Here is a 27419-nt window from a genome sequence, read left to right as displayed (position 1 = left end):
CACTAAACCCTGGAAGCAGCTAAATCCTTGTCGTGCTCTCGTGGCACTTCAGGCCTCCATGACCACGTTTTACTTCACTGAATAAAGAGCAAAGAAAACAATGCTGGGCACTTTAATTTGTATATTCTATCAGCTGGGTGGGGTTTTAATATTTCTGGAGGAGGGCGATTCTCATTCTAAAATCCTGACCCACTGAAGGACCCCTTTGATCTTAGACCTGTTTCTAATGCACCGACCTGCGAAGCTTTGCAGGCTGCTGATGATCTGACAAGTTGGATCTGCATCTTGTGAAGCTTACAGCTGATTTTAATGCTGACTATTACATCTATTGCTTCATTTATTCCTAAATCCATCCTCTAAATGTGGAAAGCAGCTTCTGTTATCTCCTTACTGTGGGGTAGGGAGCCCTCAGATTTCAATTTTTTAAATTCTAAATCGAGACAATAATTAATTAAAACAGTTCTGTTGATCTGCACTCCATTGCTCTTCTTCAGTCACTGAGAAGGAAAAGCGAAATTGATTTGAAAACTGAATACGGAATTCAATTTCTACTTTTCATACAATCATTCAACCTGAGGAGATTAAATCCATATTATGTGTTTCAAGTTCAGCTTCTATCTCTGCTTGAGCTCATGTTCAAAGCAGTGATATGAGCAGAAAGAGTCCACGAGACCTTCACATCTCACTGAGAAGAAACGAACGGAGGCTCGCTGACTTCAACAGCTTTATTGTTTGCAGCCATTCAGACAGACACAAAGCCTTTCTGCCTCAGAGGAACTTTTCTCTCTCCTCAAACAAACCTTTAAATTCCTAAAAGCAACGATCTGAACTGAGCACAGCGCAGCTGTCTGCTTCTCAGAGCTGTTCTGTTCGTGGTTCTACTCGTCTGCCTCATGGGTTCCGTATCCGAGTCGGTCCGCCGAGGGGAAGTGGGCCCAGAAGGTTCTGGCCAGATCATTGATTTGGTCGTAGCCGGCGTGTTTCCTCAGCTCCTCCACCCAGCCGAAGAAGTCGGAGGAGGTCATCGCCCAGTTTGGCACCCCGCGTTTCTGCCGCCCCTCTGCAGCAGAAATAAAGCAGCAGGAAGGATCGGCACCACGTCTGAGAGGTTCTACTGTGCTATGAACTTGTCTTTCTTAGGAAATTCTTCAGAAAACCTTTTCCTAGAGTTTAACAGAAGCAATAAAATCCTCACAGATTTTGAATTCAGGTTGCATACGGAGGAGGAGGCACTTCACAGATCTTCTTCTCTCTCATCTCTCACAAGACTGAAGAACAATGTTGCATCGCACGCTACAGGATATGATTAAGGTTATGATGCCAGAGTGGAGGGAATCAGGGAGCAGAGCAACACTTGAGGAGATCTCATGGGGAAGCAGATGGAAATAAAGTGGAGACTGTGGAGCAACAGTTTGCTGTGACGCTAACAATCCTTTACAGGGAGATAAAAACAACAGAAGAAGACTGAAGCAGCCTGCGGGGGGGACATGGTTGGAGGGATGAGGTCAATGCAGGTTGTGAGAACAGATTTTAGCATCTGTAGCTAACGTCAGCCTCAAAGGCTAGGATGTTTGGCGTTGCTTGGCAACAGCATCTCCTGCTCTGGGTGGTGGTGATGTAATCATGAGCATCCTGACTCCATTAATATCAAACATGATGGATATTATTAAGGTGACACCAGTGAGTCTGTGAGCAGTGCAGGACCAGTCAGACTGGATCTGTAAACCCAACATCAGCTCAGATGATGACTCCCAGACCAGATCTCTCCTCTGATTGTGAGGAAGGCTGAAACTAGGACGATGCAGTTAGCTTCATTCGTCACTAAGGGGCGACGTAACATACAGCACTGAGCTCTCATTCTCTGTTTTGTAAAGCTGTGTTAGACATCTAAAAACCCACCTTTTTCCTATGTGTGACAGGGTGTCTGGACCATTCAACCGTGTCCCGATTTACAACTAATATATATAACCTGGTCACAAGCTGGACTACATTGTACTGCAGTGGCTACAGATACTAGAAAACACAGTTTCTATTTCAGTCTATTAGTAAATATGCACTAAAAATAAAGATTTCACTGCTTTTCCACCCATAAACCACATTAGACCAGGTTCAGATCTAAAACCACTACAGACTGGTTAAACCTAGACTAGACTGTCCCACTTTCACAAACACAGACTGTGCTTTGAAGCATCTTTCGCCCCTTGAGTCCAGACTGGACCAGTCTATATGTTCATATCTTGTTTACTGTCGTCCACATGTGGAGAAAAATAAGTTCAGGCTGAAATAGCTGCCTGCACTGTGTGTGTGTGGTTGCCTGGCTTTGTGTTGCATATTGTAGGGATGAGATCATCTGCAAAACTGCTGATAAAAGTTTGATCTGCTGACAGTTGAGTTGGAACTAAACTGTAAGTTGTTAGAAACAGTTGTTGGTTTGAACTGTCTCACCTGGGCCGAGTCCGTCCTCCTCTGCACCTGAAACACACCAACACAAACATCTAGAAATCAGTTTTTTAGGCGAAAAAAAAGACAAAACACCCTGAATAACACTTTACCTGCAAACCCAGAGAGGATGCTTGTGTTTTCTTTCTTCTTTACCTTCTCCTGCCTCTCTTGCATTTTAGTGTATTTCGTCTTTTCCTGTCTTTTCTTTTGTCTCTCATCCTTTTACTTTTCTTATCTTTCCATACCTTGTCTTGGTTTTGTCGCCTCCTAGAGGAGAAAGTAGACGCTGAGACCTCGTGCTGCTCTCAGACTCTCTGTGTTTTGGTGTTTTTTTTAAAAAAAAGCAGGTCACAGAAATCAGTTTGTTTTCACGCTCCCTCGTCACCTTCAGCAGGACCCATCGGAAACTGGCGTCCAGGTGAGAAACCTGACCACTGAGCTCAGCCTTCCTTCTGAGAGTTTCATATCAATCACTCTGCTGCTGAAGGAAACTAAACAGATCCACCTTCGTGTGTTCAGTCCTGAGTTTTGCTTTGTTGGTTTTTAGAGAGATTTTATTGTTCTTATAAGAAAGAAATATAAAAAACACAGACAGAGGTTGACTCCAATGTTTCATGAATGTCAAATTCTGTTGATTAGACTCTGAAATCCTGCCTTTACGCAGTTTGGTCGTTTAAAGAGATTGAGGTGTTTGAATGTAGTTCATCTGTTAGTCTTTGCTAGAAGCAGCTGAGAGTCTAAATGGGTTGAAAAGTAGACGGTTGCTTTATCCTACCTGCAGGAATCAGCAGCAGCATGAGGACATTCATCAGGATGAAGGCGCTCTGGAGACGCTTTGTCATGATCAAGCTGAAAACAAACAGTCAACAGGTGTTTCTCATATTTAGATCTGCTTTACCTTTAGAAAACTCAGCAATCAAACATGTGGAACTCCACTGAAGTTCAGGAGGAAAACGTAAAAAGCTGTTAAACCGAATAACGAATGTTCTAACTTCACTCATGCTCTCCTTTCTGAATCTTGCTCGTATCGTGTGGCGTCAGAGCAGCACTAAAGGTGTTACAGAGCTGGACTGAAAGTTTTCTAGAGTAAAAAAGTTGAGGCAGGACAAACACAGAGACAGCAGAGGCTCAGTCGGCACATTTACAATCAAGTCTTCCTGCACAAAAGCTCATTTTATGTCTCACCTGCGGACAACAAAGAGTAAACCATCCGCTTTCAGGCTTAGATTTGATCTTCAATCAGCTAAAAGTCCACTTTCATTTTCATAAATACCTCAACATGTCTTGAAGTTGTCCTACCTGGCTCTGGGTTTGGGCGACGCTCTGGTGAAGTCCAGCTCTGACTCTGCTCTGTTTGGAGATTTCAGTTTTCAGTCCACATACCAGAACCGACCTCTGACCCGCAGCTTTTCACAGCAGGACGCCTTCTGCTTCTCAAACAGCAGCAGGATTGTTCCAGTGACGACGGGCTCCAGTTCTCAACCTGGACTTTATTGACAACATCTGCGTGTACGTTTCGTACTTTAACTACACATCGAGTCAAATCTTATGTCAGACACAGAAAACAACAGCTACTGAACAGAGGTGCTTTATGGTTGGCGTTAGATAAAGATTAAATATAGAACCGGGCTCAGGGAGGGTAGTCGTCTGTCTCGAGTGGTCGGGGTGAGGTTAAAGGAGCGGGAGGAAGCTGAGGCAAACAAACAGCAAGCATGAGAATGTAAACGCAGGACAGGTTGGTGGAAACCACAGATCAGACTGGTGCAGGGAGAGAGAACAGAAAGAATAAAGAAAGGTACAGGAGAGAGAGGACAGAGCTACGAACATGTATGAACACATGACAAGACAAACACGTGAACAGGACAGACAACAGACATTGGTTAGGTCAAAAACAAGAGGTATAACAGAGTAAAAGAAAAAACTGAGTAAGTTCAGGCAACCAATCAATACAAAAATGGAGTGACAAAGAAAAACTAAGAGTGGACAAAAGCAATGTGGGAAAAAAAACGTAATTTTGATTTGAATTTTTAGTAAACATGATTTAATGTGGATGTCTGGATGCAAAAACCGAGAAAACGGCGCCACCTTTGGTTTAGATGAGTAACTGTGATGACGACCTAAGTGACCTGTGGGCAGAAAACCTCCACCATAGAGGGCTTAAAAAACAAATAGACATTTTAAGCTCAGCTTTGTGCTTCACTGACACCAGTACAAAGGAACTAGAAGTGAGGGATGTGCTGTCTTTGTTTGTACTTGGCAGCTACAACTGTTGTTGGGTAACGATGGTCTGGAATCACAACAGTCCATCCAAGACCTAATGCAGAGATAACAGGTTAGATTAGTCTCAATTTGGCGATTGTTCCGAGCTCACAAACACTGCCCCTCACAACACTGCTGACTTGCTTATTAAAATTCAAAAAGGAACCCCAGAAGACACCACCGTTTTTAACTTAATTGGGCTCTTTTTCAGAGAGAGGATCAGGCCCATTGTGAAGTTTATCAGCAGAGTTGGGTGGACAGTTACAGGACTTACTTGCCGTCTCAAGGCAGCTAAAGAGACTCGTCCCTGAACCAGAAGCTTTAACTGGGAGGTAAAGCAGTGTGTCATCAGCATAGCGGTGATTTGAGATTTAAAAATGTCGTCAAGAGACAATTAACTATAAGAGAATGGGGAGGATGAACTATTGGGCCTCTGGTGGTTCTGTCATTCGGGTAGGAGGCCAAGTGTTGTGCACTGCAGACCAACTTCACACTCCAGGGGCTTTAATCATGGTAACGGTATGAAATGCTGCAATGAGATCGAGCAGAACTGAAATGGCATGAGAACCAGAATTAACAGAGATGTTGTTTGTAGAGCAAACTCTGCACCACGAAGAGCTCTGAAACCAAACCTGAGTGGAAACTTTTTCCAACATGTTGGAGATGAATGGCAGCTTGGGGGTTGGTCTGTAGTTATGAACCATAGAGGCACCTGTTGGGAACATGTGAGACTTTTGGGAATTTGCTCGAGCTACTGAGGCACCATATGGGAGCCTGTAGGGTCGAAACATCCAGTAACGGAAATAGATAAAACAACCGAGATCTAAAATAAAGGTGTAAAGAGCATCATGTGAAATGTGGCTTAAAACTGGATAAAAGCATCAAATTATAACAGAGCTGCCGACTGACCCATAGTTACCATCCCATAATGATATCATACCTTAGTAAACAGCAGCTCTCTTGTTTTTTAGTAAACTCAGTTGACATTTTTGTATTCAAAGTCGAAGGCCTGGTAAAAGCAGAGCCGAACCACCACATCAGTCAGAGATGAGTGAATGATTAACATGAATCAGGTTTATTACCGCGTCATTACTTCACATGTCAACATGCTTAACTCGACAGAAGACTTCGGAGTCGCAGTTCTGAATCCCAAAACAAACAGCGGCTCCAGATAAGAGAGGACACATATTGACTCTCGATAAATTATTCAGAAGATAAATATTGACTCGCTTAATGTCCAAAACCATCACTGCGGGGTGTGCGCGAGGTGCAGCCGGTTCACTGATGTGGAGCCAAAAACGTGATCAGTGGAAACAGTGATCAGGCTGAGACGGTAGACACACACGCACACGCACACGCACACACACACACACACACACACACACAGACACACACAATCACACAGTGTCGGTTGTCAGTTTTTAAGGTACACTTTGCTGAAGCTCGTGCAGCGTCACCATCAGTCCTGCGATCAGCCCGTCCTTCATCAATGTTTCAGGTTAATTAATGTACTGTAGTGTTTCTCTTATTTACCTTTAACGACATAAAAGGAGTGGACAAAATAATAGAAACCACTGCCACAATTCAACTCAGCAGGACCACAAACTTGCCAGACAGTTTTTTCAAGACCTTTTCACCGTTTCTTATCGGATTTTTGTACTAGATTCAGGGTTTTTCCTGCATAGAGGAATGTTTTGTGCCTCTGAGAATTTTGTTTTTAAGTGTACAATTTAAACCAGTTTTGTTAATTTGGGTTTTATTTATCCAAGCATAATAGATTCAGATAGTCAGGATTAACAGGGAAGTGAACGCATTTAAATAAAGCCTATTCTGAGCCAGGAAAAACCCTGTTTTAGTCAAGTGTACCTCCCACACGGGGGTAAATTATGTAAAAGAAACAGTCAAGTTCCTGCAAACTGTGAGCACTGAGTTCATCATGATGCAGGAGCTTAATTGAGCATCGCTAACCTGGATGAAAGGCACCAAGTTATGATTAATCCTGATCATCATATTGACAGTGGTGGGAGAGGACTCACACACTGACCGGCAGCTGTCAGGAAAACACAGAAATGCACGCTAACATGAGAACAGTCTAATCCACAGAGGGATGTTTGTGACTTTTAGCTACTCAAATGTTGTCAGACAGTAGTTGCGAGTCGCTACCTTGAAGCCAAATAAGCTGCGGCCCATCCGAACAGGAAAAAACACTCCCACCTAATCCCCCCAACCACGGTGGTCAGACAAGATCAAGGTTAAATCTCACTTGTGTTTGTGACAAGGAGGGAATGTTAATGAAGCTTCACCCTCTGAACTCCTTCACAAACATGTTATCCTTAAAAAAATCACCAAAGTTACACAATTTGTCGTCGCTAGAAGCTGTAAAAACCAAAAGGATCAGCAGATATTTAACTTTGTTCTATCAGAAAACGTAAATCTAAGCCTGAAATCGCTTTACTCTACGTCTTGTTTTAAAATTCTGCATAAATAAACAAGACTATTGTGAGACGTCTCTCCTGCTAGCCATGTGTCCACACAGGACTTTATATTGCAGTGAAAAATGAACCCAAGAAAACGGGTTCAGAGGGTTTACTGAAATAAATAATGTAAACAAGCCATAGATGTGTGGAATACCGTCTTGTTTATGCTGCAGAGGTGTTGAACGGTGCAACAACAAAAAAAAAAAAAAAAAGTCATCTCATTTCTCCACTTTGAGTCTCCTCTGTTCTCCTGCCTGTGACCTGAAAATCAATTCCAGCCTTCCATCTTGAAGGATGCTTCAATTCCTGAAATGAATCTCAAGGAGAGGAGGAGGCTGCCGGAGGAGCTCAGAGGGAGGATGCTCAGGTGAGGTATTAAAAAAAAAAAAAGGCAACACACAGCTGGAATATACAAATCATGTTGGGAGGAGGACTGGCAAATGTGTGTGTACAGTCTATATAGCATTTAATCATATAATAATCTATCTCTCCTCATGTATGTGGTTGTTTTCTGTGTGTGGAAAATTGTCAGGAAAATAAAAAAGCCACAACAGGAGTTTAAAATAAAAGTAAACCTTCGCTGTAAGTTGTCGTGAACACTGTTTTATCTGATGTTAAACAAAAGCTGGACAGTGCAGCTGCCACATGTCTGTAAAGTGACGTCTCCTTTTGTTAGAGCCAGTTGGTTCTAAGCCTGGTTTACTTGTAATACATTAATCTTGATGAATGCTGCATGTCTGCGTTTAAGAATGTTTTTCTCAACTATCGACGTGCTAATTGCTCGAGGGTCTCCTGACTGGTTGTTGCAGCCTTTGGCTCCAGTATAACCATGTTGTTGCTGCTGCTTGATGCCGAACAAAGAGCTCAGTGCCGACAGTTTGCAAGAAATGAACTGAAAAAGCTTCCTTTGACCTTTAAACGGGTAAACATTCAAATATAGTGACACATGTTGCAGGAACCTCTGTTGGTCAGTAGATGGTGCAAGTTCTCAAAAATGGATTCTGAGGCGGCCAACTAACACCAAGTGAGCCAGTTCTGTCTATTTTTTCTCTGTCAGATTCATAGTGAAGCAGAGCTGGACTCTGGTCATAGTCTTTTGTGTGACTGGCTACCAAATCTGATGACTTCTACCCTCCAGGAGCTCACACTGCAGCTAAAACTGCCCACTCAAGGTTTCCACCGCAGCAGTCGAGATAAATATTGTAAATGGCACATCGCAGATCTCCGTGCCTCTCAGTGTGTGTGCTTTTATACCTGCTCCCATGCCAAATGGGCCTTATATTGATATATCCTGTGTGCAGTCATAAAAAGGTAAAACACCATCAATCCTCCGCTGCTACATCAGCTACATCAATCAGCTTGACCTGCTGCACTGCAACGTTTTAGAGCACAGCTGAGCAAAGGCCTCGAGGAACCATGGGAAAAATAAACCGCAGTGTTGTGACAGGACGATGAGGCGTAACTGAGGTATTGTACATCATGTACAAAAAAAAATCTGTTGCTTTTATGGAGCTATGGCCTCTCGGGGTCCATTTGTCTCCGGCACACTGCAGTCCGAGCTCGTCCCTGTCTACATCTGAGTCAACAACTCTTTAAAGTTGCTTAACTCCCTCTCAGTTCTCCACCTCTCTCTCCTCGTGTTTAAATATGGAGGCATGGAAGAGCAGACTACCCCATTCACTGTTAAAAGACAGATGAAGATATTATATGTACACCAAACTGTAAAACACTTAAAAGGTGACAGGAGTTCTATCCGCTGTCATCATCTGCCTCGTATCCTCAGTTCAAACCTTTGAAGAAGGACTGTACAGACTCCGATGCCTCCACCGGCACCTCGAGGACTGAATGTGATTGTCTGTGGAGAGACTGCAGGGAGAGTCTCTACAGTCCCTGTCCTGTCAGTCACTCAGTCGGCCCCCTTCCATCCCTCCCAAACCTCCTTCCTCTCCTCTGTGATCCATCACTCAAAGCGCTCGTAGTTCCTGGTTTGTCGGACCCGGGGGACCATGTCCAGCAGCAGCCTGCGGCACATCAAGAGGAGGCTTTTTTAGAACACAAAGAAAAACCCAAAGTTTTTCATCCGCTTGCGGTCCGATACTGCAGACACACATAAATTAATCTTAGCTTTTGGGTGTTGCTCAAGGCAAAAAAAATAAAAAATCTCCCTGCATCAGCGGAAACAACTGCAGACTAGAATTAAAGAGCTTCTCCTGAGAGAAAGCTTCATTCAAAAAAGTTGAACCATCTCCATTCCCTCCCACTGCTCTGTTCTGGTACGATACTGTTAGAAAGGTTCCTGCTTTTAAAATTTGTTCAATTTCATGGTTTAGGAGTTCACTGCTCATAAAGGTTTTTGGAAACAACGCTGAACTGAAGTGGATGTTTTTTTTTTTTTGTGACTAAGTCATTTCTGTTTTTATTACTTCAAAGTACAAAATACGAGCTGTATTTGATCTCTGTACCTCTGACGGTTCTCCACAAACTAAAAAATACAGCTGCTTTGATCCTCTAAACTCCTGAACTCACCAGCGGGTTTGAAGTCCATGCTACCTCTAGGAAATGCCAAAACAACAGCGTTTATTAGAGGATTTATCTGTTTTGTTAGAAAACTGTTAAATTTCCAGATCATATTTCACCAAAATCACTTTATTCGACAAGTCTAATTTACCATTTTTCCAAAGATAAACAATTTGCACCAGATTATGTCAAATAAAAATACACTCCTCAGTGCAACTATGAAGACATTAGTGTGACCAACAGTCATGTAAGTGGGACTTTCGGGTGAACTGCAGGCAGTGTTTCCACGGAGCAGAGAGGAGACGAGTATACCACTAATTAAAAATGGAAAAAGTAAAACATCTACAGTATGTAAGGTCTTGATTTTTTCAATATTAGTAACATGTTTACTTCTAGTCGTGGCTGTTTCTATGCAGGACTTTATATTGAGGTGAGAAATGAGCCCACAGTCGAGCCAGAATCACCCAGAAATCCCTTCAGGTTGAGAAGGACTAACATAGTGAGAGTTTTAAAATGGAACCTCCATCACCTCAATAGGCAGTAATTGGTTTTTATTCCATACATAACTCACAAAGTCATTAATTCCATGAAATCTTTCAGTTCTATGAGCCTCGGCTTGATGAATATTGACGACATCCATAAATAATGTGACTTCATCATTTTTTTTTTGGTCTCCCTCCTTTCAAAGACAAAATTTTCACAGTTCATAAATACTATCCAAATATATCCTAAAACCCTCTTCAAAACTACCCGAAGCGTTTGATGAACTACAAGTACTGCCAGTTATACCAGATGTAAATCTAACATGATCTTTGACCACGTCATCGTCACTTACTTGACTCCGTAGGCGAGGATGATCAGCCCTATGAGGACACCTATTGTTCCGTCCAGGTACCACACCTTGGGCTCATGCTTGAACACTTCAGCACTGATGAGGATGGAAAACCCCATGATCCCTCCCACCAGTGAGTTAAATCCTACAACGAGAAACAACCAATGCAGTCTTTTGAAACAGATCTAATATAAAGTCAGCTGATGTTTTGGGTTTTTTTTGGTCGAGGTTCAGAGTTCAGTCCTCAGAAAGCCGTTAAGAGTCCAGTGGACATGTGACACTGACTGCTGTGTTTTCTACAGACAGCAGCGGTGTGACACATGCTTGAAATGTCTCTGATGTCCGTCAGAAAGTGAAAGGTCATCTCATTACACCAAAAGGCAACTGACCAAGACCTTGTTCAGGTGACGAACCCAATGAACGTGATGTGAAGACAGAAGACTAATGCCAAAGTGTTTGTCTTGTAATACAAATAATATCAAGGAAATCTGTGTGCGTGAGCAGATGTGCACACCTACCATCAGTAATAAGAGCTCTGCTTGTGAGCACTTTGCCGAGCATGAACTTGATCACAGCCAAGATGATGCACACCAAGCCGCTGACGATGGACACGCTGAACAAGAAGTCATCCTAAGAGAGAGACGAAAGCACACAGAGACACTTGGAGTTATTGTCTGCACCATCTGCACCAACAGGTTTTCTTTTTACCATCAGTGGCGTCCCTCAGGGTTTAATCCTGGGTCCTCCCTTAGAGTAGTTGATCCACACAATTCAATTCAATTCAACTTTATTTAGCGCAAATTCAGAACGTGTGTCATCTCACAGTGCCCAATATAGTAAGGTACAGACCTGCCAAATGTTGAACAGATTTACCTTTGGATTCCCTATGAGCAAGTGGTCGGCAACGGTGGCAATGTTGGGACTCAGTTTGTTACTTTAATTATTACGACACAACAGGAGGTTTTAAAAGATGCTGCAAGAGTCTTGTGCATTTTTTTGCTCTGGGTATTGGCTCTAAGGCTATAAAGTGGCTGCTCTAATCTTTAAATTAGTGTAAAACATTGAAGCTACCCTATATGTTGGTGCACAGTTTATGATCTTATACAGCAATGATACACTTGAACACCAATCTTAACAAAGATGTAAATGCAACCTCAATATACTTCAATAAGTATCAAGCTTATGTCATTGAAACTACATGTGATTTAGGGTTTAGTTGAACTACCATTATTATGGAAAGCAGCAATCTCATCACCATGTGCTAGACAAACAGAGGTAGGGGGAAGTCTAAAATTTCCTTTATTCAAAAAATCCCATTAATGCTCCATTGAATTCAATTGAATTTCCCTTCTGGGATAAATAAAGTATTTTTCATTTCATTTCATTGTGTCCCCTCTTAAACTAAAATCTACACCATTTCTTTGAGGTTTTTATTTTGGTATATTCCATCTATTAGTCATCTACATTCTGTATTACTGTCCACAAACCCACAGCAACTTCCCAAGACAGCTGCATCCCCACAGCAGGTCATTCAGAGAAGACCTCTTTTAGCACTAGACCACATACAATCGTCTCCACCCAATTACGACGGTTTGTGCACCTTAACGATGAATCAACCTGCTTACAACCATTATCCCCCTAAATGAATCACTTCCCTTCTCAACCATATGTTTGAATTATACACTAAATATATCCTCCTTTGCTCCCCACAGCTCTTATTTAATTGCTTTTCCTGACAATTTTTCTTGATCAGTTTGGGTTCATAAATTATCTGCCCCTTCATGATGTGTACTTTTGATTGAAAAAGAGTCTGAAGATGACATTGTTACCGCGTCCACTGTGAGTCTCACTGCAAAGGGTGTCAGCTAAATGCCTAAAATGTAAATGCACAAAGGACGGATGGAGGAGGAGAGATGGATGAGAAGAGGAGAAGAGTAAGGGAGCTGCAGAGCACTCAGTGCCTCTGCGGCAGCATTAATATTGCACTATGGCCTTGGAGCCATGAAAACCTACTTTGGCAAGCTCGCAGACATCAAAGAGGAGATGGAGAGAAAACCTCAGCACGCTGCACAGACCTGAGTCAGTGCTGTGACTCAGTTGTGAATATAAAATCTGAATTGCACATTGTCTTTAAAGTACTGGACACCTTCAGCAACACAGATATTCTGCTTCAGCAAAAACATACAGACATACATTTCAAATGGGATCTATTTATACATTTTAAGGTTCAAGTCTGTAGATAAGAAAGGTCAACAGATACAGGAGTGGTCCCATGCGGTGTTCCACAGGGATCGACCCTAGGACCACTGAAACTTCAACTCAAACGTTCTCTCAAGTGCATTTGTTTTTGTTCTGTAAATGTTTAAATAAAAAAGAACCTTTCAACATTTATCCTTTAGTTTAGAGCGGCTTTTACTCGTGACACGTAGCCAATCAGATAGAGCTGTGGGCAGGTCGTCGCTCCAAAACACAGTGTGACTAAAGACAGAGAGAGGCAAAGTAGCACATTTTAAAAATAAAATAGTTTTACCAGGATTCATTAAAAAAAATTGCAATAAATCAGAAAAAAATTAAAAATGCTGATTAACGGATCAGATAATAATTCAATCCCTAATTTACATGATCTCAAGAAAAGAGCTTTCCTTGAGAAAATGTTTTTTAATGTGAGACGATGCCTAATACCGCTCATTAAGAAGGATTTTCTAAAGTTAATCTCTAATTTATAATGAGCCTTCGATCAGAAAAACAACAAAAAAACGTGGTCGCGGATTATAAAAAAAGGAATAAGTTGTTGATAGATTAATGATTAGAATTAACGAGCACATATAAATATTAAAACATGTTATAATTATTTTCTGGTAACATTTTTAGCAGCAGATCATGTCCATACAGCCAGGCAGCGGATGATGAAGTGTTTGAGCATCAGGTGAGACCAGCACAGACGGAACATTCGTCCAAATAATCAATATGGTTCTTTTTCAGGGTGCATGAGCAAAAATGTCAAAGCTTATCAGATCACGTGACCATAGTCAGAATCTATTTGGTCTTGAAGGAAATGATTTGAGAAAAGATTGATGAATGTATTTAGTATTTTCGTAAAATTGTACCGCTTGTATGAAGAGGAACATCTACAGTAGTTAAATGTCCAAGCTTTCCTCTGCATGCCGAGCACAGCCGAGGCCGAGCAGTCACAGGAGAGCACAGCACAGATCACGGTTATTTAGTTATTTTGGAATGTTGTGCTTCCAGTCAGCTGAAATGACGGACGGCAGACTGTGACTCTCTGTTATCACGGGAAATCCCCCAGCGACCTTCTAATCAAGATTCAAAGTATGTGGGCTGCCATTTTGACCCGAGGTAGAGGAAAACACACACACAGAATGAGAGATAGAGCTCATGACAAACAGAGCCTGCCCGGAATATGAATGCAGCGTTTGACATTTCCTTCTGACAGCCAGAGATCCCTGAGCAACACCAGCCAACCGGCACCTCTCAGTCCACCGTGTAGCTCCTTGTAAATCCACAGTCTGCACTTTGTCCACATTTTGATTTTGGCACAGATTAAACAAACAAGTGAGAACCTGGTAATTAGTTCGGAAAAGTTTCGGCTTGACATGATGAAAGAAGTTGATTTTCACTGGGTGACATCATCTCGCGGCGCTGATTATTCTCACTTGTTTTGGGAAAAATAACATCTAAGCTGACAACTGATTCAGGGACTAAAATCTGTTGATGATCGTGTATTAAATGGAATATCATTAGCACAGAGAGGATGTGAGAATTTTTTTTTTCAACTCTCAGAGGTCACTGCAGCCCTTAAAATTAATTTCAAATATGAAAAGCCCTGTTGGGAACGAACAGGTTTTCACAAAATGCCTGCGTGAAGAGAAGAGTTTTGCTGTGGATGCTAACTGACATTAATTGGCCACAGAGGACTAGCAGAGCAGGAACAGTCAGGTGTCAAACCAAACATCCTCCTCCACATGTTTCCTCCTCGCCTCCCCCTCCCCGTCCCCGTCCAACCGCTGCATACCTAAGCAGCTGCTTACCTCATTAACATTTTATAAAGAAGATGAAGACAGTGGAGGAGGCGGTGAAAATAAAACCTTACTTCCAACACTGGAAACAACGAAGGCTGGGAGGGATGCACGAGCTATATATAACTCCAACATCCACCAGCAGCAGCCAGTCTGGTAGAACCCGAGTGTGTGACAGAAGAAGAGCAGGTCGACTCAGAACAACACAATCTGTCTGCCTCGCCGCTCCCACATTCTGCCTTTGTTTATGCTTTGGCGCTCGCTGTGTGTCAGGGCCGTCTCGCTGCTCCCCGGCTGCAGCCGCAGATGAATAGAAGGAAAACACAGTTGGTCCAATAAATCGATCGAGGATTTTTAAAAAAACTAATTGAATTTTGAGCCTAAGTGAGTTACAAAGACTATGTGAGAGTTAGGGATGTGCATTTATTATCATTCTGCAACCGATCCAAGAGCATAAAGATACGATTATAGTGTTTCTAGCTATGTTGATGAGTTTAGGTTTTCATGCTCTATGTGCCACAATGAACAACAATACTACAATGAAAGTAATACTACCAACACAAACATCAGATTAATGTCCATAGTATCACAGCCACGCCACTATCCCGCCGCCTCGCCTGTTTAGCAGCTCAGTGACGATTCACCGACATCTATCTTGACACAGCATCACACTGAATACTATATGTGTTTACTGAATCCAGTCGCAGCCATAAAACTTTGTGATTTTAACAATGCATTATGGGTTACTTATAAATCAAACTAACCCTTGTAAACATTGGTGGGGGGACTTGTGTTTCAGAATAATTTGTTTTCATGAAGTTTGGAGAGAGATGCTGATAACTTTCACTTGTTTCACACGGCATTAGCATAAACTGTTGTGTTATTTTTGTCACATTTAATTCAAAATTGTTGGGTAACACCTTGGTTAAAGTAAAATAACTCGACCAAGGGTTTGTTTTTTCAGATATTTTCAGATGAATGCATGCTGACATGTACTTTTCTGGTGTAGTTTTACTCATGGTATGCTGTTATGTAAGCTATTTAACAAATACCAGCTTTGGGTTTGTAGATACGGCTCAACCTTTAAAGCATGTAAGCATACGTTTGAGACTGAAACAGATAACAGCGATTCTCCAAACTGCACCAAAGCAGGAAGAGGCAATAAGGGGCCGGAGCACCAGCACTCTCCCAACAGCAATAAAGCTCATGAAAATATAATGTTCCCGTATTTACTCCTCCTCATCATCATCATCGTCCTCTACGGCGTTTCTACGGTGATGACTATCGCCTGGCAACCGGGTGGTAAAGCTATTTGCGGAAGTGTGAAAGCTCCTGAGTCTTCGCACCTGAAATTTGTGACATTCTTCATCCGGCAACAACGCAGCTACGCCTCCGTCACGCACATTCTCACACAGACACACAGACTGGTAACGGAAAGAAGAAATAATCCCCTGATCCGACGTTGAGTCTGGAAAAGTCAGAGGTTAGTAACTCACACTATCTGGACACGTTTTATGAAGTTTAAGTGAAAAACTATCGTCTGACTTGTTAGCACAGCCACTTTGATCTGACTCTTCACAGATGTAGATGTCAGAAGCAGAAATGTTCCCTGTGTTTAGTAAACACAGCAACAAAACCTACAGTTACAAGGCTCTTGATCAAATATTAAAGGCCCTGAAATGTATTTTTTAGTCAGTGTCTTACTCTGAAAGACAGGCTTCAACCTACAGGATTAAGAACACAATGTTTAACTGTGTACAACAGGTTTTATATTTTTTAGTTTCTCCTTTCTCTGGTTCAGCTGGAAACATGTGGCTTCATGTTCAGTACCTCTGCTTATAAATCAGAACTGAGTAAGATTTATGGTCTGGTCAGTCACAGAACTTCTGATGAAAACGAAATAATTAAAAGCCAATTATTCACGTAGCAATCTTGCAGTGGGAGAACAAACTTTTCTCCTGTCTGTCTGATGCCAATGCTGGTTTGATTTAGTTTGTTTAAAAAGTTTTATACAATCAAATATCGATTTGGCATCGTCGCCTCGCAGCTAGAAGGTTGCCGGTTCGCGTCCCGGTGAGGACACCCGGGATCTTTCTGCGTGGAGTCTCCATGTTCTCCCTGTGCAGCGTGGGTTCTCTCCGGGTTCTCCGGCTTCCTCCCACAGTCCAGAAACATGTTGAGGTTAACTGGTGATTCTAAATTGTCTGTAATGTGAGTGTGCTTGGTTGTCTGTCTCTAAGTGTAGGCCTGTGACAGACTGGTTACCTGTCCAGCTGGGACAGAATCCAGCCCCCTGCGACCCGAGTGAGGATTAAGCGGTGTATAGATAATGGACGGATGGATATTGATTATGGTTCAACAGTAGGTCAAAACAACACGACAGCTGATGACTCCATGAGAGCAGAGCTGCAACTTTGCCTCCTGTGATGTCTTCTTTGTGCTGAACCCACAGCATCCAGCAGAAGAGTATTAAGGCTGATAAAGTATGCAGAAACATTTTAGATTAACTTCTGACAGAGAGAATCCCAGAGCCAGAACCTCCTCAGCCTCAGCCTGAGCTGCCAACACTCCAGAACCACTTGATGACCAAAGCTGAAAATATGGGTCCGATCAGATGCTCAAATCAACAAGATCAGCCACGGTACACCACATGTATAACTGTAAGAGCTGCCTGCATGTTGTTTGTCTTGGACGCTAACAGGCACAGTCCAGATCTGACAGATATTATTAGATGCAGGCACAAAGTCAACAAGGATTATTTATTTTAGATTCTGAATGAACATTTGTCTTTGGCAGTCTGCTGGTACCGCAGCGGGGGGATCAGTCCAGCCCTGGTTGGCTAAAGTGGTTGTTCCTATCTGGCAAAACTTTAAAGACAACCACAAAGATGGTTAAGTTTTAAGTGTTTGTTGGTGCGTGATGAAAGGATCGTGAGCAGGATTTTCTCATTTCTCTTCCAAACTGCACATAAAACTTTCTGGAGTCCAAGAACGTGGTGTTTGGTGCGCGTTCGTTTCTCACCACTTCAGGCAGCAGCTTGGTGGCCAAGTCGTGGATGGCTTTACCCAGAATGCACAGGGAGGACAGGATGAAAATCACACCCAGGATAACACAGGCTCTGCAGTGGAGGAGGAGGAGAGAAGACACATGAACAACAGCAGAAACACAGATTACGGCGGCAGACAGGATGAGAGCGCCCTCCTGCATCTTCACATCGACACAGAGCTGATCCTGATGCAACAGTCGACCCGACGCTGAAAGGCCACATCAATAATGAAAGCGGCGTAAGATGGGACCTGCAGGGCCTGAACCAGGATCTCAGAGACACTGAGGTGGTTAGTTTAAATTCCACAAAACCACCTGAAAAGGGGTTCTGTTAAAAGACACCACTGAGTTGGCTTCGGCGCTACTGGAGCTATACAGATGAAAACTTTGTGTCGAGCAGATAACTTTTAATTATAACCGTCCTCTCCTGTGCTTTACAAATTCGCAATACTATAAATTGCTGGAGAAATATTGTTACAGCGTGATGGAAACGGCTCCTGATGTGATTAAATCCTCTCCGGTTAGTAGAGATCCTCGTTAACAAGTCAGCGGGTTCTCGCATGTAGAGCAGCGCCGAGTCTCTCAGACATAAGCAGGAACCCGTGGACACCTAGTTGCTAATATACTTGGTTTCTAGTCCACATGAAGGAATCTCATCTGGATTTCTTACACATACACGCTACTACCCTGCAGCAAAGTTGCAGTGTGGACTTTGCACACTGACACAAATTTTGTAGAAAGTATAACATCAGTCGTTGTTGTTGCTGCTTTTTAGTCCACGTGATGTAAATTTTGTCGTCTCTCCAAGTCAGCGAGAGTCCACGCAGACCCACCCGCAGCCTTGATCGCCCTCCCTTGTGTGTTTGATGATTGATGTGCAGCTGCGAACACACGGATGCGTCGCTGTGCTACTTTCTAATCTGCTTGAATCTGACGGGAGGACTCAGCTGTATACATCAGCAACTACATATCCCACATATGCACACTACTGCTGAGCATGTAGCGCCTTTCTAGTCACGTCTACGTCTGAACAGAGGTGCGTGCAAATTCTCACAGACTTAAGCAGATGATGTAATTAATCTGATGCCATGCAGACCCTGAGGGACTCCTGCATACTTAGACTGACTTTATTAATGCCCAGAGGGAAATTCAGGTCTTCCAGCAGCATGACTATAGGGTAGGGTATAAATGAAGGTAAAATAAAATACTTGTGGATGCAGAAGGTGTAACGCTGGTATAATATCAATAACTATGATGGTGTACCCAGCTGTCTGCATCTGCAAGGGGCTTAAATCAAGAAATGTCATCCCAAATAGATAAACTTTCCTGTGACAATACATGATCCTGAATGACTGATAGCATTCATCTAGTGTTGTATGGAGCGGACATGCTCTGTGTGGATTCATATGGAAGCAACAGATGCCTTTTTAGCACCTTCACCCAATTAACAAAGTCCAGAGGGACACGAGAACCGACCGGAGCATATGCCCCGGTCATGCATGGCTACCAGTGTGCATGTGCTCAAGACTGAGGGCTGCTCTCGACCATCGCTCGGTGCCCTGGGTTTTTGACCAGATGAAGTAACCAAGGCAACACCCAGCATCTCTGTGGGAAGTCCACAGCAGGACACACACACACACACACACACACACACACACAGACATGGGGGAGCTCTGTAAACCCGCTAACAGGCCCCCTGCTGTTTCCTGCACACTGGATGCAAACATGACACCATGTCCGTGCTGCTGTTCTTCCACAACAAAGCAACAAAAAGTCACTGAAGCCTTTCAGAAGCCAACGTACAGATTCAGTTTTAATGCATCCACATCTAAAGCGGATGACATCACTTTTTAATTCCAACGCCGGCGTGGCAACTGCATCTAACCTCGGGGAAGTGAAAGAGAGGGCGCTTGTTTAAAAAAAAAGAAAAGAAAAGAAAAGGGCTCCGTGTTTCATTTAGAAACAGAACTCCCTAATTCGTCTTGTTTTGACACCTCTGGCTTGTTACCTTGGCAACCAGTCAGGACTTGGGCATCACTATTCAACCGCATCTCCTCTATCAAACACAGACAGATCAAAAAATTAAGAAGAATAGCATGAATCCTCTTGTTGTGCATCAGTGTGTTCTCGCTCGGTCTGCTGAGAGCTGCCGGCTGTCTACAAACAAGCAAACACACCAAGAGAAACACAGAAACACAGCTCCGTGTTAGGTGATATACGGTTTGTGTACATATGGGAATACATATAGCACATGTCTATTAAAGTGCTGCTGGACCCATGCGTGGGTGGTGGTTCCTGCCGTTCTGTGTGTTTCACAGCATCGCTGCATAAATATATCAGCGTGTTCACGGCTGAGCGGCTGTTTGTGTGATCCAGGAGGAAGCCTGGCCTCTTGGTGAAGCCAATTACTGGCTGAGCAGCTTCCTGAACTCGGTCCAAATTCTCCAATTAGCAGCTGGAATGACATAATGAACACTGCTGTCAAGTGGATTTGTGTGGATGCTTTAATGAGAGGATTTAGCTCCGTGTCAAACATCTCAGAAGGAAGATTTCTATCAGATTGGTGCTTAACCTCAAAGATCTGTGATGGCAGGTTTGTCCGTTTGATCCCACAGTATCTGCACTGAAATGATTTCTCTGATAAATAGTATAACTCTTTCTGGTACACTAGCGAAGGCTGAAACGTAATAACTGAACAGGTGATGGTGTAATGTCCTTGAGGTGGAAATCTATTTTGAATCTTGAATTAATGTACAGCATTTAAGAAATAAAGTATATTTTGTTTTGTTTACATAAGTACTAAATGCAAAGTTGTTGACTGACTGAGCTTTAACTTTCAGAAATTTTGAAGGATACACAATTAAAAATACAATGCTAACTAAATTGTGGTGAAAAATAGCATAATTATGAATCATTTTGTCTGTCTTAAAAACTTGAAGCTGTAAAATAAAAGCTGTGAGAACATGAAGGTGCTCATTATTACCATTTCTGTCGCCCCTTTGGCCGCATGCCCACGAGTCAGAGCTCTGTGGTAAAGCTGAGGGACATTCAGAGATGATGGACCAAGCTGAACCCAATAAACCAGGACTGAGAGGGTCACTGTGGTGCTTGTTGTGCTTCAATTCAAACTAAACTCCGCCACTGTTCACACCTGTTATTTATCTCCTGCTCTCTGTGCTCACAGGTTGTGGATTTTAATACATAACAGTCAAATATCCAATAAATCTGTTCTCATTTACATGTTTTTCGGTTTCTACTGTCAGAAAACAGAAGGAGCATGAAATAGTGACTGAAACGCAGCCTTCTTCCTGAAGCTCAGGTGTGTTTAAAGCTACAGACACTGAAACAGCCCGTTATGAGCTGAGTTACACAGTCATGGTGAAATAAACCATCTTTGTGGGATTTCAAACTAAAATATTAAAGAACACATTCGGTGGACATCATTTTTATGTCATATTACCACAGTAGTTATTTTTTTTAGTTTTTATTATTATTATTGTTATTATTATTATTATTATTATTATATTGTTTTTTATTTTTTGTATTTATATTTATTTTAAAATATTCTTTTACATTTTTTAAAATTTATTTTAATTTTTTTGAAGTAATCTTTGCTTTTTATATTTTTACTATTTTTTATATATAGACATTTTAAATACATTTTTATTTTTTTAAGAATTTAAAATTTTTAAAATAATTTTTACTTTTTAAATACATATATTTTTTAAAATTATTTTTAGATATAGATATTCTTAAGTATATTTTTATTTTCTTTATATATATTTTTCTTTCTTTCTTTCTTTTTTAAAGTTATTTTTTTGGCCTTTGTGCCTTTATTTTGATAGATCAGTGAGAGAGAGACAGGAAGGTGGGGGAGAAGAGTAGGGGGAGGACGTGTGGGAAAGGGTCATGAGCGGGATTTGAACCCATGACCTCCACATTGGGACTGTAGCCCTGTACATGGGACACCAGCTCAACCAGGTGAGCTATAGCGGCGCCCCGATATATTTTTATTTTTTATCCAAAAAAATGCACATCAAACAAGAGTTCAGGTCTTAAGAGGTTAATCTTAATTCTAACTAGTATGTTAGTATTTTAGGGTTAGAGTTTTACGGTCAAACATCAGGTCCAGGTGGTCATATGTTGGATGCATCTACTCTCTTCATATGACGGGAAGTCGGCCATCTAACTGGTGTTTTGTTTGCAGCACGTCAGATGTTTGCCAGTTGAATTAATATCGTTCTCCATGTGTGTTACTGTCTCGTCTCCAGAGGACATGATCTCATCTGTCGTCTCTGCTGCAATTAGCAGTTGCTCCTCGGAGACCAGGACTCGTCTCCACTGCTGAGTGTGTGTTGGAACTGACAGATTCACCGCACGAATCCAGCAGATGCTCCGACAGCAAAGACGGAGACGGTGAAGATCCTTCCTTCATCTGATTCATTCGGTGACAGATGCTTTTGTTTTGCTTGAATTTTACCGTTAGACGTGTTGATCAGCTGGTTGTTTTAAGTGTTTCTCACCTAAAACAGAGTAAAGCAGAAATAAAGTGACGACACTCTGTTTCCGTCTCTTCTCTCTCTCTCTCGGTGACCTGCTGGCTGTCTGATCATCCACCGGGCTCTGAAAATCCGACCCCTCCACACACATACACGCTATTTTCAGCCAGGTGGAGATAAGAAGTGAGGCTCTCGGCTGCAATCGGTCCCAGCGGGCCGAGGCTGCCGGCGCTGAAGAGACCTGCTGTCTGACACGCTGCTCTCTGGACAAAGCCGACCACACACTCGGGCGCATTAGACACTGAAGTGGATTTCATCACATTTCTGGGTTCACGGGTGGAATTGAACCTTGTGGGAAAGATGAAACAAAGCCTCAAACAGCTGCAGTGCTCTTGTAATGTGAACTAAGAATAGAAAACGCAGAAACAGAGCTGTCAAGCCTGAACGCTGATAGAAAAAAACAACAATATGGACGGGCCGTATAAATAGAACACGAGTCGATTAAGTTTTCTGATAACTTGCAGGACTATTTTTGGATTTACTACATGTTTGACGACGCTCTCGGTTTGTGGTGATCGTTTCTTCGCTCCTTTGTCCTTAAACACCTTTAGGTGGCTGCTTTTTATTTGTCTACAGTTAAATGCAAATGACTTCTCTTGGAAAAGACCTGCTGCTGTTCAGAATACCAAATGGGAAAGTCTAAGCTTTATTTGTTCCAGCCATCGTGCTATTACCTGTTTAGCATATCATTTCAGCACTTTTATTGCCTGAAAAATCTTCATTTAAAACCCTTGCAGGCATTTCAAACGCACGCAGACTCCCAACTGAGGGTAATTTCCATGATGATGATATTGAACCAGTTTGAACAGGTGAAGGCGGTGGAGGTGGAGGTACTCACATGTATTCGCGGTGTGCCGAGTGGACAGCGGCGGCGTTGCTGTACCGCCACAACACGATGACCGAGGACAACACATCCAGCGTGGCATCAAACTGCGGAGCGAAAACAAACACATTTCATGCCCTCTTCACACCGACGTATGCCGTTAGCTCGTTAGTTGAAGTGTTGAACGCTGGACTTACAGCAAATCCAAAAGCTGAAGCACTGTGGCGCATAATGGAAACAGCTGGAAAGAAAACAGAGAGAGACTTTGTGTTATCGATGTAACACATTTGCCTAATGAGCTTAATTAACAGCCACATATAAAAAAAAAAAAAGAACTGTTTGCCAGAAACCAGATCCAATTAGACGCTTGCAGCTGCACACAATCAGTTAAATCAGTCCTTCAGCATTCACGTTTGTTGTCTTGCCACATATCAGACACTGTCCCTAAACGACTCATCTGTGACTGTTCAGCCTGAAAACGGAACCAAATCTCAACAAAAAGTCACGACAGTTCATCTAAATCAAATTAAACCGATTAAACTCTGCACTCCGGTTCGTGACTCAGCTGTGACCAAAAGCCATGTGATGAAAATTAAAGGCTTCTGTGTCTGATCTAGGATGAACTGCAGGCTGTGTTTGTACAGAGCAGGTAAGGAAACACATTTATTTGTAAGTAAAGCCGGCATTTTGTCAGCATCGGTCACACCTGTGGGAACTAGAAATAAATGTTGAACACAGGATCTTGTAAATAATCAAGAAAATTCAATTTATGGCATTATAACTCTCATGTTTATATGAGTTTGGGTTCTCTTTACTTCTAGACATGGCTGTGCTGTTTCCATAGAGGTAAAACATCTAGAAGCTGCTTCGGGTTAAAGTCCACAGATAACAGATGGTTCCTGCAGTCCAGGACGCTGACTGGATCTCCTCCGGTTTAACTGCAGTGACCATCAAATTGATCCTTTTTGTCAGCTCCTGATGAAACAACCGGGGTCACGTTGTTACCTGCATGTTACGATAGCACAATGATAGTAAGACGTAGATCTGTAGAAAGCAAACGTGCGGACACCTGCAATGGGTGGGAACGAGGAGGGAAGGAAGAAGAGACGGAGATGCAGGAGGGGAGGAATCCCTCCTCCCCAGTTTATTTTTAGCAGGACTCACGGGGGGCCAGCAGCTCGCCTCAGCCCTGCATACAGAATCACAGGGCTGTGTGGCGTCTCTTTCCCCCCTTTAGCTGCTCATTTTGTTTCTGCTTCAGCAGTAGTAAAATCAGTTCTTTCTCCGCTCTCCTCTCCTTCCTGTACACTCTTATTGCTTCCCCCTCCAGCACCCCCAGGCTCCCATCTCCTCCACCCGTTCCTTTCCTCCCTTATTGCTTCATCTACATTCAGTTGCTCTCTCTGGGCTGAAGGCACAATCATCCACTCCCCTGTCATGGCCCACACCGCCACGGAAACACAAGCAGATGCTGCTTTCACATTCTCTCAGAAACAATTGAATATCCGTGAATAACTGTTGAATACAAATAAGTGGGTGTTCTTGTTTTCTTACTTGAAATCTGCAGGGATGCAGAATGAATGTGGTACCGTCAGCTCATCGCAAAAATAAATCTGAATGCAGTATTTGTCTTCTAATGGCTTAAAAGCTTAACGCCACAAAAAAACAATATTTAAAACAGCCTTGCAAGGGGAGACACAAAAGGTGAACAGGATGTGTTTCTTAACTAAACTTCTCCTGGAGATTAGAAGCAACAAGGCTTCGGTTTTTGTATTAAAGGTGTTTTAAAATGTATGTTTATGCGTCCAAAGCATGTACCATTTATGTAAAAATTCAAAAGCCAGCTTCAAATGTTTGGTTGGAGAAAAAGGTGAATACAGAGGTGATTTGAGATGTTTTATTTAAAATAAATTAAATCCCACTGTGAATGATAAATAAACAAACCACTGTGTAAAAACCTTCAGACCATAGATATGAATAAAACTGGGAGGTTTAATGTATGTAAGAGCTGCTGAAGCGAAGATTTCTGGCTCAGAGCGGGAAGAAAACAACGATTTCTACAGAATAAATTAGAATTTTATGCTCTGTAATAGAAATCTAGAGACACAAATAGGCAAAGAATAGTAAAATTAAAAACCTAAATGTCTGTTTGGATGTTTTCTCTTTTCATTAATCTGAAAAAAAAAAAAGTCGTGTTATGGAAGCAGTGAAGTTTTGCTAATGTGTTCATTTTAGTGAATTGATTAAACGACATCGAGGTACGAAGGCCTCGTTTACAATGTGAGAGAATGAAAGATGTCGGCACACAAATTAAAACAGATAACAATAAAATATGAAAATGCATCCTCATTAAAGCCTGCAGATAAAGTGATCTGCTCTGTCATATCGTCCCTCATTTCTATTTTATGTAAAGCTGGTTTGTCAAGTCTGTTATCGTCTCAGCGGCTCTCACAGCTTAACTGTCATCACTTAGTCCACATATACTGAACATCCTATGGTGCATACTCTCTAAATGACATTCTTTAAACATGCAGGGTGGAGATGTTCTCCTGTCAGCGACACACGATCCAGCAAATAGAAGCTGACAGCTGCAGAAATGAGAGTAAATAAAGAGGGAAGGACTGAGAAGACGCTGAGGTGACATGCATGTGACATAACAAGGAAAAAGGAGCAGTGAAGCCCGGCTTTTCTAACGAGCACAGGATGGTGAGCATGTATGTGAAGCACGATAAAACAAAAGGCAGAGCTATTGAACGTAACAGTAGCTTTGTTCTCCAACACACTCCTCCACCCAGAACCATTTGCTCCATCGTCAGGGGAGCAGATTTGTGTTTAAAAGCAAAACACTGAACCTACAGGATGTATTCCACAAAGGCAATTCTTCAGGTGCCTGGAAAAACTTCAAGTTTGCTTTTACGCTGTCTGGTACAATTTTTCAGTTTTTAGAGATCTCACGTGGGATAGAGACCCCGTAACGCCACCCTGAAGTCTGTGTCTCCTCCTCCCTTCCTCCCCTCCTTCCTCTCCTCCTCGCTCCTTCATTAGGAGCAGAAAGAAGAAATTGCGTATAAATGAATCTGCTGCAGCTCTGCGGTCGTCAAAGCTGAGCCCAGCGACGGCTAATTGGTTCCCCAGAAAGCAGGGTGGGTGTCAGCGGGGATGGAGCTCCGGCATCGCGCACACAATCGCAGCATCACACGAAGGTCTCTGGTCTCCCTCCTCCTTCCTCCTCGTCACATGTGACAAGAGAAGCAGGAGAACGGGAGATAAAAGAGCATCGAGCTCTGCCGCTTCATCGGCTGTTTTTCTGCAGCTGCAGTATGCATATGAGGGAAACACTGTCAGGGTTGTTTTTACAGAAGATATGTGGAAACGTGTACGGCTCGGTGTGAGAACAGCAGCGAGGGGCGACGTTACATCTTCATTCATTCAGCTCGGTTCCACTGGACAACAGATGGAGATGAAGTTCTGACAGCTCTACTAGTTGTCAGAAAGTCAGACAAAACTGATTTTCACACTCTTAAGATCTGAATCAAACGATAAAACAGATCTTTGTGACACGGTATAAAATATCTACTTGTGTTTTTATACTATTCCAAAACTTTCTTGTGTCTTTTTGTCCTCTTCTCGCTCTTTTCATTAGTGGCTTCTGTGCAGCGGTTCCACCGTGAAGGCCTGCTTCACACAGCGACTCGATGCTGAGATGTGTCAGCCACTTGAACCCTGATGTGGGTTCCAGCTGCTGCTTCCTGGTCACTGGGAACTTTAACGTAGCAGACAGAACTCTTGGTCCTTCTTTCCTCATCAGAACCTCTTTCATGATGGGTTTGATGTTGTTTGTTGTGACTGGACTTAGAGAAAGTTCACGTCATACAGTGATGATTCCTCTTGTGATGAGGACTACTATTTGAATTGGGTTATTTACCACCTTGATGGTCTTAAATGGGTTAAGAAGACAAGATACTCCACCAGGTAGCTACTGACAAGCTCACCTGTGAACTGGAAACCATTCCAGGAAAAGCTGGTTAACATATCGCCAGTTGTGTCATCAAGGCAAACAGTAGAAACTGTGAGGGATTTAATATAGGAAACATTTTTGGTTTAACACTTTTTGTTCACTGTATAATCGATTTGATGCCTTTAGTGTTGTACAGTGTAACAAGAACTTAGTTAAATGAATTAATAAGATAATAAATGAAGACGTAGACACGACCTGTTTACTCTAATTCTATTCTAATGTCTTTCTATCCTGGTGTGTCCTATTCCTGGTGTAACAGCTAACATGTGGACGTGCATGGAGTATGTTATCATTGTGAGAGACTGCGTTATTGCTATGAAACTACATCACTCTAGTGTTTGATATGACCTGACCTCCTGGCCTTCATGTGTGTAATCAAGGCCCAGATTATTGACGAGGTGAATCCATCT

General features: G+C 42.4%; 2 protein-coding genes across 2 annotated transcripts in view; both read right to left on the bottom strand.

The window, feature by feature from the left end:
- Window positions 1-711: 711 nt before the first annotated feature.
- On the bottom strand, window positions 712-3792 carry otos2 (otospiralin 2). The gene is made up of 4 exons (XM_008295878.1): window positions 3742-3792; window positions 3218-3291; window positions 2446-2472; window positions 712-1060 (listed from the first exon to the last, which is right to left on the bottom strand). Exons 2-4 carry the CDS (start codon window positions 3282-3284, stop codon window positions 879-881), a joined length of 276 nt encoding a protein of 91 aa, XP_008294100.1. The 5' UTR covers window positions 3285-3291; window positions 3742-3792; the 3' UTR covers window positions 712-878.
- Window positions 3793-9138: 5346 nt separating this feature from the next.
- Window positions 9139-27419, bottom strand: part of LOC103367750 (transmembrane protein 163-like) — a 26311-nt gene continuing 8030 nt past the window's right edge. The window contains exons 3-8 of the mRNA XM_008295877.1: window positions 23189-23232; window positions 23007-23098; window positions 17586-17682; window positions 11046-11157; window positions 10531-10672; window positions 9139-9199 (exon numbers count right to left, since the gene is read on the bottom strand). Of these exons, the coding sequence (XP_008294099.1) occupies window positions 9139-9199; window positions 10531-10672; window positions 11046-11157; window positions 17586-17682; window positions 23007-23098; window positions 23189-23232 (548 nt within the window). The remainder of the gene's footprint in view (window positions 9200-10530; window positions 10673-11045; window positions 11158-17585; window positions 17683-23006; window positions 23099-23188; window positions 23233-27419) is intronic.

This window comes from Stegastes partitus, unplaced genomic scaffold, assembly GCF_000690725.1.
Source record: "Stegastes partitus isolate 25-593 unplaced genomic scaffold, Stegastes_partitus-1.0.2 Scaffold1081, whole genome shotgun sequence".
Classification (NCBI taxonomy): Eukaryota; Metazoa; Chordata; class Actinopteri; family Pomacentridae; genus Stegastes; species Stegastes partitus.
The sequence above is the reverse complement of the archived record's forward strand: the minus strand, read 5'-3'. Positions and strand labels throughout refer to the sequence as shown.

Bases quoted from the DNA above. Each gene is read 5' to 3' on its own strand.
- otos2 (XM_008295878.1), bottom strand. From the start codon at position 3,284: ATGACAAAGCGTCTCCAGAGCGCCTTCATCCTGATGAATGTCCTCATG. The intron at 2,473-3,217 runs GTAGGATAAAGC...GGTGTGTTTCAG, and splicing joins GCTGCTGCTGATTCCTGCAG to GTGCAGAGGAGGACGGACTC. The intron at 1,061-2,445 runs GTGAGACAGTTC...TTTCTGCTGCAG, and splicing joins GGAGGACGGACTCGGCCCAG to AGGGGCGGCAGAAACGCGGG.